This window comes from Desmodus rotundus, chromosome 6 (genome assembly GCF_022682495.2).
Source record: "Desmodus rotundus isolate HL8 chromosome 6, HLdesRot8A.1, whole genome shotgun sequence".
Lineage (NCBI taxonomy): Eukaryota > Metazoa > Chordata > Mammalia > Chiroptera > Phyllostomidae > Desmodus > Desmodus rotundus.
In genome coordinates, this window is record NC_071392.1 from 94,241,742 (window position 1) to 94,259,883 (window position 18,142).

General features: G+C 58.8%; 1 protein-coding gene across 1 annotated transcript in view; it reads left to right on the plus strand.

The window, feature by feature from the left end:
* Window positions 1-18,142, plus strand: part of DIDO1 (death inducer-obliterator 1) — a 40,058-nt gene that overhangs the window by 7,059 nt on the left and 14,857 nt on the right. Inside the window, exons 2-8 of the mRNA XM_053926178.1 lie at window positions 1,949-2,113; window positions 3,166-3,277; window positions 4,359-5,184; window positions 5,863-6,184; window positions 8,036-8,248; window positions 9,235-9,445; window positions 17,635-18,085. Coding sequence (XP_053782153.1) covers window positions 4,361-5,184; window positions 5,863-6,184; window positions 8,036-8,248; window positions 9,235-9,445; window positions 17,635-18,085 — 2,021 coding nt within the window. The 5' untranslated portion in view covers window positions 1,949-2,113; window positions 3,166-3,277; window positions 4,359-4,360. The remainder of the gene's footprint in view (window positions 1-1,948; window positions 2,114-3,165; window positions 3,278-4,358; window positions 5,185-5,862; window positions 6,185-8,035; window positions 8,249-9,234; window positions 9,446-17,634; window positions 18,086-18,142) is intronic.

Sequence of the window (18,142 nt, forward strand, 5' to 3'; positions counted from 1 at the left end):
CGGTCTTCAGACCCCGTGCTGGGCGGGCGGGCATTTTCTCGGAGCTGAAGGGTGTGGGTCTCGGGAAAGCAATGGCAGTGTCTGTTGCTCATGATAGAATTCCAGCTTTCGGGTGAGCATCAGGGTTTTGAAAACCTTGTGTCTGCTACTGTGAGCCTTCTTGGTGGCCCCCAGTGGCGAGGCTGTTGGAGGTGGGTGCCAGCGTCATCAGCACGTGTGTGTCCTGTCCTCCTCGTCACCTGGTGGGATGTGCTGTCTTTGCACTTGCACCAGTTGGAGTTCCTGGGAGTCCATGCAGCTGTACCGTTTCTGTCTCTATGTGGCAGCTGATGCTTGTGACACGACTCCTCGAGGCATGGTGTGGGGGGCAGAGGGCACCCCCGATCACCTGAGAAGTGCTGTCTGCATGCTGGCAGTAGCGACGTGTTCTGCACAGACAAGAGCTCTTCGGGGCCCTGAGTTTCTAAGGGATGTAAAGAGGCCCTGAGACCCAGAAGCTAGGGAGCTGCCTTTCGAGAACCTTGAGGGGGCAGGTCCTGTTTCTGGACCCCTGGCAGCCCATGGGGCTGCCCGGCAGTTGCACAGACCCGCTGTTGATGGCAGCCGGGGTTGGCTGGCCCGAGAGCCCATGGCTGCTCTCCTGCCTCTGCTTCGCCAGCAGTGGAGGGGTTTGCAGCTGAGAGAAAATGTGCCTCAGGGACACGGAAAGATGGTTTCAAATTCTTCCAGTGGTTTGGTGTTCACCTCCAGTTCTTTCGCTCTCCCTTTGTTTCCTCGGGAGAAAGTTGTCGCTGGGCTGGGCACGCAGGTCCGTGACCAGGGCCTCCTGGGGGCGGCGGCGGGCGGGCTGCGCAGCTGTGCATGGCCTTGGGGTGTTGTGGTCTTCGGGCCGAGCGGGCACTCCGTGTTAAAGCTTCTGTGTTGAAGAGGAGTCTGTGGAAAGGAGTCAGTTTTGCAAATACAAAAATGTCCGAACAAATGAACCAAATTATCTGGAATGATCTGATTGACTTTGAATGTGGACTTTACCTCATTCCACTCAATGGAAATAACTAAACTTTTCTGATGGATTTTTCAGCAGTCACGTCAGATCAGGACGTGTGTTTATCTTTCAGAGTAACGAGGACTTAATTTTTTCCTGTTCCTGAAAACATGTCACATTTTGTTCTGGGGGTTGTGAATTGTACAAGAAGGTTCACTTCCAGTTCCTTCTGAGAAGTCAGGTTGCAAAGGCACTGGGTTTGTCCTATTTGAGCGATTGGTGGCTGTGATGTGGTGAAACGGCCACTGTCGCTTTAAAAGGAGGGGCTTCAGAATGTTTGGCATTGTTCTGGGTCACTAAGGAGACCACAGTTGCGAGGCAGTTGGAGCGGGCAAGGTGGGTCTGTGGGCCGGGCCCTGGGGGGGGCTCGGCTGACTGAAGCGTATAGGGAGAGCCAGGCCTTTTTCTCGAGCCAGGAACAAGCAGGGAAACGCGTCCCTCCCAGGAAGAGAGCTCCTCAGGGACCCTGGGACCCAGGCGGTGGGTGAGGCCAGCCAAGCACAGCCCTGGAAGGAGGGTGTCACGGGGGGGGGGGGGGTCAACTCCTGTCGGCGGCCTGTTCCCTGTTCCCCCTGCTGCTGGTGATCGGAGGCTTCTGAGGTCTTTCTCAGGTTTCTAACCGACGTGGTGGCGTAGGAGCAGTATTAAAGTTTTGAAATAATTACATTTATTTAATTTTGTTGTTCAGCCTTTTCACATTTTGTTTGTGTTCCTTTCCGTTGGGCTCTGTGGAGCTGAGTCCATCCTGGCATTAGGGTCCCACCTGGGAAGCAGCTGGGGCCTGGTTCTCTTCCCGCCAGTGTCTTCCCACCTCTCCTGGACCCACGTGGTCATGTGTTTGCGTGTGCACGTGGTCTGAGCCCCAGCCACTTCAGACGTGTAACCTGCCTGCTTCCGTTCTTCCAGGAGCTCCGTGGGCGCAGTCTCACGGCTGCCTGCGTCGTCGGCGAGCTGCGACCGTGGGGCTGCGTCTGAGGCCTGCTGTTCGCTCAGACCGAGCCGCCTTGCCTTGGCGAGACCCGTGTTGTGTTAAGGACTTCCGGCAAGTTCCAGGCTCTCAGTGTCTGGCAGGTAAGGTATCACTGGTGCTAAATAGCCTCCGCTAGACCTTGAAAGTTGGAACTTGTGTCTTCTGGGTCTGCTGTGGCGTTGGCTGGAAAGGAAGAGGTGTAATGCGTCACTCCCATGCATCTGAGACGTCTCAGCTGTGGCCGACAGTTTCTAGATGAGTGTGGGAATCTTTCTCTGTACCTTTCCCAGACTTCTATTTGTGTGCGTTCAGTCAAAAAAGAACTTTTCCAGGGCTTTTTTGGTGCCCATATTCAGCATACAAAAAAAGGAAAAAGACTTCACAGATGAGACACATTAGCTCTAGCTGGAAAAAGTAACAGTTTGACTCGGAGATGCATCGGTTCAGAGCTAACGTCCGTGACTTTGTCAGCATGTTAGCCTTGACGTCCTGTGTCCTGTCTGTGTTGAGGGGCCCTTTGCAGAGGAGAGTCCTTCTCGCAGAAAACTGTCCCCACTGTAGGGGCACCAGCTCCTTCCCCAGCCCTGTGGGGTCACAGCCGTTCTGCGGGAGGCTGGCTGGCGCAGGCCCCACAGTAGAACTCGAGAATGTCGTGTGAGGCCAAGGGCTTGGCCCTCTCACAGTGGCTGTCAGTTTTGCTGGGAGTTCGCTTGCAGGAATAGAAACAGTTCTCCTAAAAGTCAGAGTTCCAGGCCAAAGGGTCAGCAGTTTTAACAGGTCCCAACACCCCCACGCACAGGAGGAGCGTGGTCCACTGGGGTGGGGGACGCTGCACTGGGTTCTCAAGTGTAAAGCATCCAACCCCTGTGAGGCCAGCACTGCCTCCTGGGTGCCAGCAGTTCGGTGTGACTTGCTCAAGGTCATCAGCCAGAGCACTCTGCTTTGAAATCACCATGAGCACCCCAGTTTAGTTCAGCTGTCATCTCAGTGACCGGAGAAGGGGAGTGGCCCCCAGGCTCATGTCACAGCCACTCCAGCAAGCTTCTGCGTGGATGTGTGGAGCTGGGCAGGAAACGGGGGGCAGCGCTTAGAGGGAAGCAGAGAGGGGCTGGGGGTGTGTGGCTCTGAACGGTCTGTCCTCTGTGTCGCGAAGGTCTCCGTTCTGCACCAGCCCACCCCTGGGATGGAACGCGGCGTCGCGTCCGAGTCCCCACTGGCATTTCCACGTGACTGAAGCCTGGACGGCCTGGACAGGAGCTCTCAAGGTACACACTGTGTGTCTGGGCCTTCTTGCTCCAGGCGGTGTCGAGGCCTTTCCATGGCCTATTAGAAGGAAAGGGGGAAGGAGGAATAGAAAGAGGAAACACACCGAAGCGCTTGCCAAGCTTAATAAGTGTCCCCGCTATCCGTTGCTGCATTAAAACTGCCCTGCCCTGAATTCATTCTTCTGTATTGAAAGAGTCAGGACTCAGGACTCAGCAGGACCCGCGAGGCTGCCGTGAGGGGCCGACACACCCTCTCCTGCCAGGATGGCAGAATTCTCACGTGGCAGCTCAGGGCTCCAAAGCTCAGGACAGGAGCAGCCGGTCCTCTTGCCTGTTGGGCCCAGGACTGGCACAGTGTTCTGTCCACCGGGCCCTGCAGGCAGAGCTGGCCTGACTCAGGGCTCCACGACCCCACGTGAGCGTGCTAGTGAGCCAGCAGCCGCCTCCTGTCCACCGGGGCACACCCTGTTCTGGCCCTGTCCTTGCCCCTGCACCTGTGGCTCACCTGATGCTTCCTGCTGCCTCTTTCGTGAGGCCTTGTCTTAGCAGCTAAGTGGCAAAGCTACAGATTTGCTAGCTTTGTTTTTCTTTTTATTTATCTAAAGATTTTAACTCATTTATTTTTAGAGAGAGGGGAAGGGAGGGAGAAAGAGAGGGAGAGAAACATCAATGTGTGGTTGCCTCTTGCACGTCCCCCCACTGGGGACCTGGGCCACAACCCAGGCATGTGCCCTGACTGGGAGTCAAACCGGCTACCTCGTGAGTTGCAGGCTGGTGCTCAATCCACTGAGCCCCACCAGCCAGGGCTGTTTTTCTTTTTAACATTCATTATATAACAATTACGATTTTCCTCAAGAGTCACCTTGCATTACGTCCTGTATCACACCTGAGGAAACCCTAGTTGCGGGGACTTGCCTTCATGGGCATGTTCACTGCCGGTGGGCAGGAGAGCGTTCCTGCGGTTTGTGCGCATGTGGGTAACTGGAGGCTACACGCCTCCAGCTCAGTGGCTCCCTGCTCCCCTGCTGAGGAATGTAGCCTCGTTAACGCTGGTCCTGGTTTGGTTGCATTTCCCCATTAGGTATGGATGAGAAAGGTGACCCGAGCAATGAGGAAGCCCCCAAGGTCATCAAACCCACCAGTAAAGAGTTTAGGAAAACGTGGGGGTTTCGGAGGACCACCATTGCTAAACGAGAGGGCGCTGGGGACGCGGAGCTAGACTCTGTGGATCAGCAGCCCCAGCAGCAGCAGCAGAGCCTTTCCTTGCGACGCAGCGGGCGCCAGCCGAAGCGGACCGAGAGAGTGGAGGAGTTTCTCACGACGGTCCGGCGCAGAGGGAGGAAGACTCTGCCTGTGTCACCTGAGGACCCCGGCGAGCCCACCTCGTGCCCAGTGACAGATGCGGAAACCGCCTCGGAGGGGAGTGTCGAGAGCACCTCTGACAGCAAAGGTGGGCCCAGGGCCAGCCCTGCGGGTGGCAAGGAACGCTCAGCCTCGTCTGGAAAGGCCAAAGGAGGTGATGGCGAGGATGACACTTCTGATAGTGACAGCGATGGGTTGACCCTGAAAGAACTTCAGAATCGCCTACGGAAAAAGCGAGAGCAGGAGCCAGCTGACCGGCCCCTGAGAGGGGCCCTGAGTCGCTTGAGGAAGAAGCGTCGGGAGGAGGACCCAACAGAAAGTGCAGGCATGGAGGCGGCTGAGAAGGTGGAGAGCCCCCCGCCATGCCCGCAGGAGCCCGCGGCTGAGCAGGCAGCGAGCGACGGCCGAGAGAGGACATCAGAAGGGCGGGCGGCCCCGGGGACCAGAGAGGAAGGCCCCAGAGGCTCGGGCAAGCGCACGCCTGAGTGCGAGGTGTACGACCCCAGTGCTCTGTACTGCATGTGTCGGCAGCCTCACAACAACAGGTGGGTCCTGGGCGAGGGGCTGCTGGCAGCCCTGGGGTCCGGGCGGTCCTCGGGCAGAAGGCAGTGGGAGAGGCTTCCGTCCGAGGTTACTTCCAGCCGCAGAGCCAGGCTGGGTGAGCAGCCTGTGCACTTGGCAATGATGAGCGAGGCGTTATGCAAAAGGGCCCTGGAGCCACACGCTGCATGTATGCACTGTGGTCACCACTGGCCCTTCAGGGCTCTTCGCCACCTCGGTCTCACCTGCCCCGTGCAGCCCGGGGCCAGTGTGGGAGGTGGCAGACGAGGTCGTCCGTCATCCCAGAGGTCTCAGAGTACTGCTCTGGTGCCGTTTGGGGGGCTGGGGTTGGTCTGTTGGTGGGAGAAAGGAATTTGCTCTTACGCAGAGACGAACCGAAGTAATGGGGGTCGGGAGCCAGGAAGGACGCCTGCAGCTCCCTTAGGAGGCCCCACACAGACACGGGGCAGCGCACTTGCTGCGGTGCTGGGGGAGGGCGCGTCCTGCTCTTCTCCTGCTCCCCTGCTCGTCTGCCCGGGTGCGTTCTTTCAGCAGGCCTGGGGCGGATGTGGTTCATGGGTGGTGCATAATGGCACATGGGTGGTACGTGATGGTGCGTTGATGGTACGTCCAGAACTGAGCGTGTGTGTCTTGTCTCCACTCCTCGTTACTCCTGGTTTCAGGTTCATGATCTGCTGTGACCGCTGCGAAGAATGGTTTCACGGCGACTGTGTGGGCATTTCCGAGGCCCGCGGGCGGCTCCTAGAGAGGAACGGTGAGGACTACATCTGCCCCAACTGCACCATCCTGCAGGTGCAGGACGAGCCACACCCTGAGGTGGCCAACCCGCGGGAGGCCAGGCTGCAGCCCGCCGATGCAGACGGCACGGACTGCACCAGCATGGGCACCATCGAGCAGAAGTCCAGCGAGGACCAAGGGATAAAGGGGAGGATTGAGAAGGCTGCAAACCCAAGTGGCAAGAAAAAGCTCAAGATCTTCCAGCCGGTAGGTCCTGCCGGCTGGGGGTGCAGAGGGAGGGCAACCGCCCAGCTGGGACTCTACGGAGAAGCTTCACGCCTAGAGGGGCTGCTTGCTTGTGGGGTGCTCTGGGCTGCCCAGCCCCGGCGCACCGTCTGTGGAGGGCGGGCTGGAAGGAAGGCAGTCCTTCCTTGAGCTCTGCGGGCCTGTCCTGCAGCTCCGGGTGACTGTCCAGCCCCAGCACTGTTACTGGGGACTCAGCATGTCCCTTAAGTGGACTCGTTTGTTAGAACGTCTCCTGCCGTGTTCCTGATGGGACCCCGTGTAGCGAGTTAGGGAGTGTGTGTGACCCTGTTCCCTGAGCCACCTTGACAGAACTGGTGCCCTTGCACTGGCCTCGCTGGAGATGCCCGGGGGTGGGGGAGGCAGCACCTGTTGAGCTGCTGCCTGGGGTGATGGATGACCTCAGCCAGGGTAGCCCCCAGGCCGCTGTATGTGGCTTCTGACACGTCCACCTGTGCCAGCTGTTGACACCCTTCTTCCATGGTCCTTTGCTGGGGACCCTGGTGGGGGCCCTGCTTCAGCATCATCTTACTCCTGGCCTCCCTGCTGCCGGGTCGGTGGGGCTGGTGGGGAAGGCACCCCGCTGGCACTGCCCCGCCCCCGGCCTGTCCTTCAGCAGGTGTCTAGCGGGCAGAGGTTTGGGGGGTGCTGAGTAAAGAGGCGTCTCTGCCCTTGCAGCCTGTGCTGTGCGGCTGCTGCCAGGTGTTTGCAGGCCCTGAGGGGAAGGGCAGCACATAGCCCCTGTGGTCATTCGGGAAAGGTGATGGAGAAGTGAGGCGGTGGGAAGAGTCATCTTAACTTCATGTCTTTATCATCTCTGAGACTAAGTTTAAATTTCACTGTGAGCGAAACAGATTCTGCGGGGGGAGAACAGTTGTCTTACCTCCTCAGCTTGAGACGTGAGACTTGGCTCGCGTGCGTTGGAGGGTGTGTCCATGAGTGTTTCATCTTGACCACCAGCACGCAGTCTGTGATCAGAAACAAGCTGCCAGCTCAGCTCCTGGTGCGCGACAGACACTGCAGACTGAGCGGGAAGGCACATGCTTCTTGCACTCAGCTCAGTTTCCGTGAGTTGGAAACCAGAGTCGGGCTGAGCCGGGCCCTCTGCTGGGGCTCGTTGGAGGCTGCCCCACAGAGGCCAGTGGGGGCCAGGCTCTCGGGCTTGGAGAGGGCAGAGTAGCTTCTAGAAACGTGCATGTGGTTCAGTGTGTGTGATGTATCCCGTGGGGTTTCTGTGGCACCTGTCGTTGGTCTGAGGTGCAGACTTAGCAGGATGTCCTGGTTTCCCCAGCAGCCTCGCCCACAGAGCCTGGTCGTGGGGCCCACTTGGTGGGGCTGCTTTCCTCAAAATGAGCACCGCCGTCTCTTGTCCTGTGACAGGCCCGGTTCCTCCATTAAAAGTTTTTATCCTTCAGTTGGACCCTTTCAGTGAACTCAAAACCGTCTCCTTTGGGGCCTTAGTCACATCCACAGGAATGCCTCTCTGCCCTGTAAAAGAACCTAACTGGGTGCGTGGAGTTGCCCCTCCTGCAAAGGGACACAGGCTCTGTGTCTTTGGGTTGAAGCCCCAGGACTCCCTACGAGTTGTGTCCCCTGCGGGTGGCGAGAAGGCAGGAGTGGTGTGCATGCCCTTACACAGGGAGGTCAGTGTGCTTTAAGTGAGCAGAGTTACGTTTTCGTTCATATCAAAAATGCTGTAGGTGTTCCTCAGTTAAGAACTGGGTCCTCGGCGCTGGAAGCCGCGATGCACAAAGCCCCTTCGCTTCTGGGGCTGCTGGGGCTGCTGGGGCTGAAGTCGCATGCTCTGCTCTGCAGGTCGCAGAGGCTCCTGTTGCGGCCAAGTGCATCGGGCCCGGGTGCTCACGCGTGGCACAGCCCGACTCTGTCTACTGCAGCAGCGACTGCATCCTGAAGCACGCCGCGGCCACCATGAAGTTCCTGAGTGCCGGGAAGGAGCCCAAAGCAAAGCCCAAAGAAAAGGCCAAGGCCAAGCCAGAAAGGCTCATTCTTCCAAAATGTAGCGTTCAGGTAAGTTGGCCCAGACCACCCCCCACTGGAGCAGTCGGAGCTTACGCGTGTTCACGCTCCAGCCCTGCTGGCTTGTTTGTGGAGAGGAGGGGACAATGGCATAGGTATGGGTTGGGTCCTGTCACCTCTCCTGCTGTCCCCCACCCCGCCTACTGGCCCTGTCTCAGAATCACCAGTGAGCACGCCTTCTCGTTCTCTGTCCCCCAGCCCAGGGTTGGCTGTGCAGGGGAGGACGTGGGCCCCAGGCACAGCCGTCTCCCTGTGAGACCCGCCTCTCAAACGAGGTGGTCTTGGTCTCAGGCACATGTGATCTGGGGAGAGTTAGCGTGTTTCAGAAGTAACAGGCACTCATCCTCCACTTGAAGGCCATCCTGGAGTCGGCTCAGATGGCCTGGCCGTGTGGTGACCCCCACTGCTCTTGTGACTAGCAGGCCTGATGGGAACTTTCCTGACATGTTTAAATGCTTACTGAGCCTTTCAGTGGCTTAAGGTTTAAAGCTGGTCATTTTGAATCAGAGCTGCTGTGTCTGGCAGCAGTGACCTTGCAGGGTGGCCGACAGAGAGCACAGGCCTGTGGGGACCCTGGCCTTCTCGCTTAGCCTCCCGGCCCCCGCCCCCCCACCCCCCACTTTGCTCGTGCCTCTTTTCACGGCGTGCTCTGTGTCACCCTGGCTGCCTGGTACCGCAGCAGGATGTCAGGGGGCTCTGTGTGGAGCCTTCACGTCAGAGGTTGCAGTCCCGACCCCTGCAACTGGGGTTGAGTTGCCAGGACTTCAACCTCTGAGTGACGTGAAGGCTCTACACACAGCCCCCTAAGGGGCTGGCCAGTGACGAGTAGAGCTGAGCGCGGCTGGTGAGTGGACACGGTGCCCACGCACAGGGCGGGAGGGCTCAACGTGGCCCTGAGCATGCCCTCGCTGGGAAAGGGGGTGAGCGAAGGCTCAGTCTTGATCTGCGTAATGATTGGGGTTCTACCGATTATCCAGGCAGGCATTAAAGTCTCTTCTGTGCACAAGAGACCAGCGCCAGACAAGAAAGAAAACAGTGTGAAGAAGGCGGCTGTGGCCCCTGCTAGGAGTGAGGTCCTGGTTAAGGAAGCGCCTTGTGAGAGCACGCCGTCCTGGGCCAGCGACCACAATTACAATGCAGTGAAGCCAGAGCAGACCGCTGCCCCGCGGCCATCACTGTTGTGTAAATGTATGTATCACCTAGGGGTGGCCTCTGGACCCTTCCCTGTCTCTCTGCACGGCCGTCCGCTCGGGACTGTCCAGAGCTAGGAGGTGTAGCGAAGCCGAGCGCTGCATCTCCCAGGATGGACGCAGATGCCCTGGAGCCCCGTGGGCTCCCCTTAGCCTGTTCTCCACAAAGCCTGCAGACCTCAGAGCTGAGTGGCACCCGGCAATAGAGGTCTGCTGTCTGTGTGGTCAGGTGCTGGTAAGTATTGGTGGTGTCGCCAGCAGAGTCCGGGTGAGCACACTTGCCTGCTGCCCCGAGCTCATTACCATCCTGCGGCAGGTGCCTTTCTGCCCTGTCTGGTTGGCTGTGTGGGTTTCCCGCGCTGCCCCACAGCACGAGTGGCTGTCACTTCCTTTGTATGTTTCGGGGTCTCTTTCTGCACGTCAGCCTGGCCCTGGGAGCCAGCGGAGAGAGCCCCCCGTGCCCAGCCCACACAGCACACACCCACACAGCACACGCCGCGGCGCTGTGGCCCTCCCCGGGCCGTGTGTGTCCCAGGTAAGTGGGCGCTGGGGCTCCCGCAGGCGGACTGCCGCAGGACCTGGCCCCTGACCCCTCTGGACGCTGGGCTTGCCGGGTCACGCCCCACCGCCACCTCCAGTGAGAGGTCAAGGTATTGCCAGCCTGTCTTTGAAACCCCAGATTCGATATGCAACAGAGCCTTTTTATTTCTTGTTTTTCAGCCCAACTCTCCGAAGCTAGAGTTTGGAAATTTAAGTTGATCTACAGGGCCCATCTCATTCTGTTACTAGAATCGTTTTTATTCTACTTTTATTACTGCTGTCTTTTTTCCTGTTTTATGCCTTTTTCAAAAAGCCCTGAAAGGTTACAAAGCCGTGAATTCTAGGGCTGGACTGGTGTGTGGCCTTCTCCTCTTAGTCCCCTTTGTCACGGAGGGCGGGGCCGTGTGGGCAGGGGCTGTGCTAGTGGAGTTAGCAAAGGTGAGACTAAAGACTCACTTCAAGAGTGTAAATGGCCCAAGATCTACGTAAATTGCGAAGCAATACTAGATTTTTTATATACAATTTAGAAATAAGTTGTTAAATACAGTTAACTGCGTGTATTAAAGTGAGTTTGACACACCTCAGGTTGTCGAGCTAAGAATTTCATGCTGACAACGTTGTCTCAAGTTTTCATCAAGTTCTAGCACCTCTACGAAGTAGCACTTTTACAGAGGCCATGAACATACGTGAACACACGCATCACTCACGTGTGAATGGGTGGGGGTGGTCACTCTGGAGTCCTGTGTAATGTGCTGTGCTCTAGGTGGGTCACAGGCACGCGGCATAATGGGAAACCCCGGAACAGCCGCCAGAGCTCCGGTGGCGGCGGATCCCCACCTGTTGACTAGCGCTGGAAGGCTGCCTGGGGCACCACGTGTGGGTGGGGGGCAGGGCGGCTCTCCTTGGACGCTCACCCACTGATCTGGAGGGAGGAGAGGGGTAGGGGTGGGGGCTCCCCAGGGGCCCAACTCCTGCTTGCAGACTGGCTCTCGTTTCCTCTCTCCTCTCCTCTCCCCACACCGGCTCCTCACTGAAGCTAGATGGCTTCAGTGGGCAGGAAGTCGAAGCAAACGGAGGACTGGCCCTTCCTACCCGGCACACTGGCGTCTCGCAGTGAGACCGATGGCGCCCAGGACTGGCTGCATAGGGGACGTTTTTGAGCTAGCTGCTTCCGTTTTTGTTTTTTGTTTTTTTTGTTATCCCAGAAATGTCATCTTCCCAAAAGATGAGTGGGGGGACAGTGAGAGGCACACTGGGAGGGTGCCGGCATCAGCCCGGCAAGTCGCTGCGGTGGGTCTGCCTCCGTCCCCGGCTGCCCCGTCACTGCTGCGACGGCTGACAGGACGGCAGCAGAGCGCAGTGCGCAACACGGACCTGCAGCCCGCGAGGGCCTGCCCGCCTCCTGGCCAGCCCAGGCGCGGGGACCCCCACTCAGCCCAGAGAGCCCACACGCACTCCTGGAAGGCGCTCTGCACGCCCCCTTTCCCAGTCCCAGGTGCTGCCTTGGATTGTGGGTACAAGGACAACGTGTCAGTGACCTTGCTGGGGACCCTCCGTTAGATGGGGGGGGTTCTTTCCTCCTCGTCCCACGAAGAGCATCGGCAGGTCGTCCGGGTTCTTAGGGTGGGTGACTCAGTTAACATAGCTATTCCTACTGAGTTTTTTAAATTGCTTTTGAGGTTTCCTATACTTGTGGAAACATTTGTTTTTAAAGTTTCTCTTTCAAACCCGTCATGCCTGTGCTTTATAGCCATATTTTTTCTCTTCCTCCCCACTGCTGGCTCTCCCCATTACTGTAGAGGTGCAGAAAGGGGAGCTGAGCATTTCTGTCCAGAAGGCCTCGGAGTGTTGGACAGTGGTGGGGTGGTCTGGCAGGCACAGGCACGGGCCCTCGTGTTTCAGACCCTCAGGTGGCTCTTTAGGAGACTTAAAGGCCTGGGGATCTGAACAGATTTTGACTGAAATAGGAGTTTTGAGAATGAAAACAGGAAACCCTCAGAGGACCTGAGCACCCCAATCCATTCTGCATCTCGCCCCCGTGTGGCAGGTAGCCCTGCCCCCGGTCCAGGCGCAGCCTGCGGACGGCCTCGCACTGTGCTGAGGTGCACGGAGAGCATGGCCCTGCACAAGGCTCGGGATCCAGGAGCAGGTTGCACACCACCTCGGGGCACACGTGTTTCCCATGAGAAACGCGTGGAGGGTTCTAGAATCCGAGCACATTTTGTAGACATTTAAAGGGAAGGTGGGGGTCCCATGTTTTATCAGCTGCGTGAGCCATTTGCTCCTGTCTCTCCCAGAATTGTCCGAGGCAATAAAACGTGGCTGGGGACAAAGCAGGCTTTTCACACGCACCACGCACCTCCCCCAGTTACCCAAGAGCGTGGCCTGTCCTGAGACGGGGCTCGGCTCGATCTCCCTGATGCTCCCGTGTCCCTGGTTGTTGGGGACATTCTCTTGGTATTTAAAGTGTACTTTTAACAGCACTAAAGTAGCTGCCTCCATAGGAAATGAGCTCGGGGAAAGGTTTCACATGCACATAAACTTCCAACATCTGAGATGAAACCCCTTAGCACTGGGTGCTGCTACCCTGGGGGAGGGGGCTCCAGGTTTCCAGCTCTCATAGGTCCTGCTCTCACCTGCTCTTCAATGGCCTTCACGTGACCTTGTGGCACCCTGGGGCCACCCTAACACTGAAGACTGGTGCTCTGGCCGCGGCGGTGTCTGTCAGATCCCAGGCCCCTCGAAGATGCTGCTGCCGCAGTCTCCCACTGGGCCTCAGGCCTCTCGGGTGCACTTGGGCCAAGTCCTGACACTTCCCGGCCTTGATCTCTGAGGCAAAACCATGCACGTAGTTCTGTTCCGAGCTTCTGAGAATTCAAGAAGTAAACTTAGAAGACGGATAAGTGTTGCCACTTTCGTTTGTTTAAATGAAGGTTGGGGCGGCTGTCACTGTGCGGGCGGACCCCGAGGAGCTCCGCAGGAAGAGCGCCCAGGTAACTGACTGCTGCCTAGTCACCTGGGCCTCCACCCCCAGGACCTGTGGGGGCCCAGAGTTCGCAGGGAGGGTCTCAGGCCCCTGAGCCCCGTTCCATGGTAAATTAGTAAGTGGCGGGTTCAGGTGGCAGTGGTCCCAGCCTTAGGACCAGGGGGCCACTTGGCGGCCAGCCATGATGGCAGGAAGGCATTAGCCGAGCTCCCCAGGCCACTGCATCACTGGGTTGTGTGCCAGTCCCCTTGAGTGACACGCCCAGCTCCCATGAGGCCTTGATCACGTCACCCTAGTGTTCACATTGAGTAATTGGACCAGTTTTTTCTTTTTCTTTTTTTTTTTAACATTTTAAAAAAGATTTATTAGAGGGGAAGGGAGGAAGACGGGAGAGAAACACCAATGTGTGGTTGCCTCTTGTATGACCTCTACTGGGGACCTGGCCCCTAACCCACATGTGCCCTGACTGGGAATCGAACCAGCAACCCTTTGGTTCGCTGGCCAGCGCTCAAACCACTTAGCCACACCAGCCAGGGCTGGGCCAGTTTTTTCCTGTGCTGCCAATCCAGCATGGATATCCCAAACACTACTCGAGGCTCTGAACAGGGAAGGGCATTGGCCAGGTGCACACGGGGCCTTTGGCAAGTGTCCTGGGAAGAGCCCTGCACACCTCTGCACTGAGGGTGAGCTCGCCACATGTGACCTCGAACACTGCAACCAGCAGAGAGCTGCGTGTCCCAGAGCCTCAGCCTCCGAGAGCACAGCGCACTTGAGTGCTCTCGGGAACTGGTGTGTGCCGACAAGCAAACCAGTGCTTTGTGCTGCTGGAAGAATAACTCAAAATACTTGAGCAAACGCACGAAGGCAAAGTGACTTCTCTTGCTTCTGTTCGTTGGTTTCTCACCCTAGGAGGGACCCGGACAGGACCCCAAGTTGCATGGGAGCTTCACTGTGCCCGCCCCGCCGGGCAGGGTTTCCGCCCTCCCGCCCCCACAGTGGCCCCCAGCCCTCCAGTGCATCTGGGTCACAGAGCCAGTCCCTGCAGGGGCAACTGCCTCAGAGGAGGGGCGTTCGGGCGTGGGGCTGCGGGCTGGGGCTGGGTCTGGGTCTGGGCAGCTCCGGGGAGGGGGCGCCTCTGCGGGGCCTCCAGTCACTCCCCTGCACCTGCGGGGTGGTGGGCCTCTTGGCGCCCCAGACACTCAACCTCTGGCGGTCGCAACCAATCGCCTCTAAGCAGCGGGCTGCTGCAGGCGTCGGCGTGACGGCCTGTGGTGGGGGGTTTCAGGGGAAAAGGCCTCGTTTGGATAGGACGAGCTCGAACACAGTCTGCGATCGAGGGGCTGCCCGCCGGGTGCGGGTGCTGGGCCTGTGACGCCCGTCCTGAAGTGTGGGCGTGCGGGGGCTGTGCTGGCAGGGTGCACCCCCACATTTGCTCCCAGTCCTGCTATAACTCCACTTGGGTACCTGCACAGCCTCCACGTAGGGGACAAGGCAGCGCTGCCAGTAGAGACCTGTGGTCTCTCCACGGAGGTCCGCCGGTGCCACCCAGTGGCCACGCAGTGCCACAGCCCGCCTCGCAGTGTGGCAAGGGCCCCCTGCTTCATGCTCACTGGGACATGAGCCAATTAGAGAGTCGCTGAGGCCTGGTTCCTGGGAGCATCAGCCTGCCCAGCTCTGTGCTTGGCCTCGCCCCGACTTTCCGGTCCCACCACAGATGGGGCCTAGCCCATGGGCAGCCTCACCTCCCACAGCTGCTAAGGTACCGGCTGGCTCCCCAAGTCAGCCAGGCTAGGAGCTGGCAGCAGGCAGGCCCAGGTGTGGAAGCTAAAGGCCGCTTGGCAGCTCGTAGGGTGGCCACCCCAGCACAGGATGCGCTGCTGCTGCTCCGGAGTGGCTTCCTTTGCCCCAATCACCCAGGCACGCCCTCCTTGCCCTTCTGAAAAGCTGCACACGCCTGGACAGATGGATGGGAATCTGGGCAAGGCTTGCGGATTCGATTGCGGTCCACTCGGAACGGCAGTGTCTCTCCCTGCCAGGGCCTTCCAGTGCTGGTCCAGGGTCCCCATTGTGCCCGGGTGTCCCAAGTGCAGCTCTCTGTGGGGCCACAGGTGCCAACGGGGGCAGTTGCTGCGTGGAGGTGTTCACAGGTTTTAAATGCCTCTTCAATGTGGAAGAGGGGCGTGGCCAACTTGCTGTTGGAGCCCACAGCCTCAAACATTTACCCATGATTCCTTTGGTGATGTCGATTGATACCCTCTGGGGGCAGATAGGGTCAGTGAAGGCTGACTTTGAAAAGGCAAGAGCAATTTCATGGAGTGGCCTGGAGGTTCAGGAAAGCTGTCCCCTGCACTTTATATAGGTCATGTGTGTTCACTGCTGCTCCTGGGTGACAGCCATTTCCATAGTGTGCTGGGAATGTCCCGGAAGGGACCGTCAGTGGGTTTTCCCTGGATGAGAGGAAGCACCAGGTAGACCAGCACTGCGGACCTTGGGTTCTGACCTGGAGTCCGGCCCAGAGCAGACATCATTGTAGTCAACACCGTCTGCCACCCAAGACGACAAGAATGTCCAGCCACGAGGCCTGTGCAGGCCCCACTGTCGCACAGGCGTCCTGGGCATCAGAGTCAGCCCCTGGGTGCTCGGACGCCCCGCAGGGTTGTGCCTGTGAAGGGCAGTGCAGGGCTGCTTTCGGGGCCCCCTGGAGTCTTTGGCAGCCCATTCCTCTGGCCGTTGCCCGGTCGCCTCCCTTTGCCAGTTGGTGCCTAGGACGCTCAGGCGCCCGGCTCCTTGCTGTGCTCCCAGCCACCCCAGCCTTTGCCCTGTCACCAAACCTGAGCCTGAGGCCCTGCCCAGGAGGTGCTGCAGCCCCTGGCCATAGCCCAGCTGGTAGAGGTGGGTCTCCAGGCGCTGACCTACGGGGACTCCCTCCGTATGTGGACTTGATCTGGTGAGGCAGCTCAGGTAGAAAGCGTGCTTTTATCCCATTCCCGCTGCCTTGTCTATGTCTGAGTCTGTAGTAGCCTTTACGTAGAGGTCCAGTTCCACGGGAGTGGAGCCCTTAGAGGTGTGGCGTGGGGACATGGGCATGGGTGAAAATGAACAGGGCGGGTGGGGCGGCTGGCTGGCACAGGCCTGGGGGCGCCAGGGCAGGGTGCCAGGGGCTGTGAGGACTTTGGGAGGAAAGTGCGGCTTTAAAGTCAGAACCCGTGCAGGAGGCCAAGGGCTTGTAACTCCCTCCCGGTGTTTGGGGCCAGGTGGTGCTGCCGCAAACTCTGTAAAGTGAGGTGGTTTTGTCCCTTCTACAGAGCGGAAGGAATGTGAGGTCCCTGTGTGCTGTTAGCGAAGCCCGTGCTGGAAGAGGGAAGTTCTCCCGGGTGGTGGCCTGGCCCTCTGCCAAGACGGGCACAGCCGGTGGTGATGGCTGCTTGGGGCGGGGCTGGGAGGGAGTGCTCCGGAAGGGCTGTGTCTGTAGGCGGGGCGCACCCCCCTGGCAGGTTGCAGGCGCCCCTGTGCACTGGGAGTCAAAGGGGGTCCTGATGACTGGCAATTGAGGGGTGTTTCGTCCCTGGGTAAAATCAACCGATTGCCACAGCATCTACTGAAGCCCCCATTTGGGGACCTGGGAGCTTTAGAGGCTCGCTGCTGCCCAGGTGCTTTGAGGAGAGCCTGCACCTGGCTAGGTAGGTGCCTTCTCCACCGGCTCCTGTGCGACCTGCTCCATGTCCTGGCCAGCTCACTGGGCCCACCTGCTCCCGCCAAGAGCAGTGGCCTTATGTCTCTGCGCGGGCTGGCTGTGGTCAGCTGCCCGCCCCTGGGACCGGGGCCGTGGTGCCATCACAGAATTGTCTTCCTTGTTTCCCTGAGACCGGAGGTCCGAGGGTCTGACAGGTTGATGCAATTAGTCTTAAAGAAAGAGTGCTGGTATAGAAGCTTCTGTGCAAGTTGAAGGGTTTGACAGTGTTTTCGGGTTTTGTCCAAAGTCCTCTGGCGCGTTGCAAGCGCTTCTGCGTGGCCTGACTCGAGCTGGAGTGCGGCTGGTGGGTGTAAATAGGCGCGCTCGCGCAGACGGTAGCCGGGCAGTTCTTGTGCTCTCAGTGTTGACAGTGCCCGGCATCCCCATGTTGCAGATTTATGCCAACATTTCTGTGTCTCGTTAATGTCACCATGTTGACTTTTGTCCTGAAGAACGATGAGCACCTGTGGGGGACCCCCCCGCCCAAAGGACTGCTTATCTTTCCAAAGCCTCGAGGGTCGGAGTGGGGGGGTCTGTTTGACCCATCCTGAAAAGGTTTTTTTCAAAGTCGTGTTTATAAAGAAGTTGCACTTGGATACCTAATGAAAGTGCTCTCCCAAACCTACCTGTGTTCAGTGTGAGGTTCGCCTCCTTTCAGGCTTCGCCAGTGATGCACCACAGCTCCTGACCGGGCTTTCTGGCTGGGGCGGCCAGTGCAGCACAGGCGGGTTCCTCTGAAATACAGTGTGGGAGCAGCCCCTGTGTGCCGCTCAGCGGTCTGACGCCGTGCCCTTCGAGTGGCGTTCCCCTTGGTGCTCCCAGGACCCGGCGACTTTGCTAGTTTGCGGCTGCACGTGTTCCCACCTCAGTCACCCCACAGCGCTCACACCTGTCCCCTGACCTCGCTAACGTCGCATGTCCTTTGCAGCTGTGAAGGAGGACCGACAAGTGGCGGAGAGCACAGCGGCTGCGGGGCCAAAGAAAGTGGCCGCCATGGGCAGCAGACAGCCTTCACCCCGGAGGCTCCTTCCACAGAAGTCACCTCCTTTTGCGAATACAGTCAAGCCGGCCTCCAGGAAGTCGCCTTCAGGCTTCACCAGCACTGTCCCCAGGCGGCCATGGCCCTCGGCCGCCCCCTTGGGCAGTGCTCCCTCCACCAAGCAGGCAGGGCTGGGGCCCAGCGCTGCCATGGCTGCCTCCAGGAAGCTGCCAGGCTCCACTGCCCTGGGGGGAGCCACCAGGAAGTCCATGGTGGCCTCTGTCCCCTTGGCCTCCCCAGCTCCAGGCCGCCTAGGGACCTCAAACGCTGCCCCATCACAGCCGAATTCACAGATCCGGCAAAATATAAGGCGCTCTTTGAAGGAGATTTTGTGGAAGAGGTAGGCTATCCTGCTCGGTCACAATTGTCTGCTGGGGAGATGCGAGGTAAGAGCACA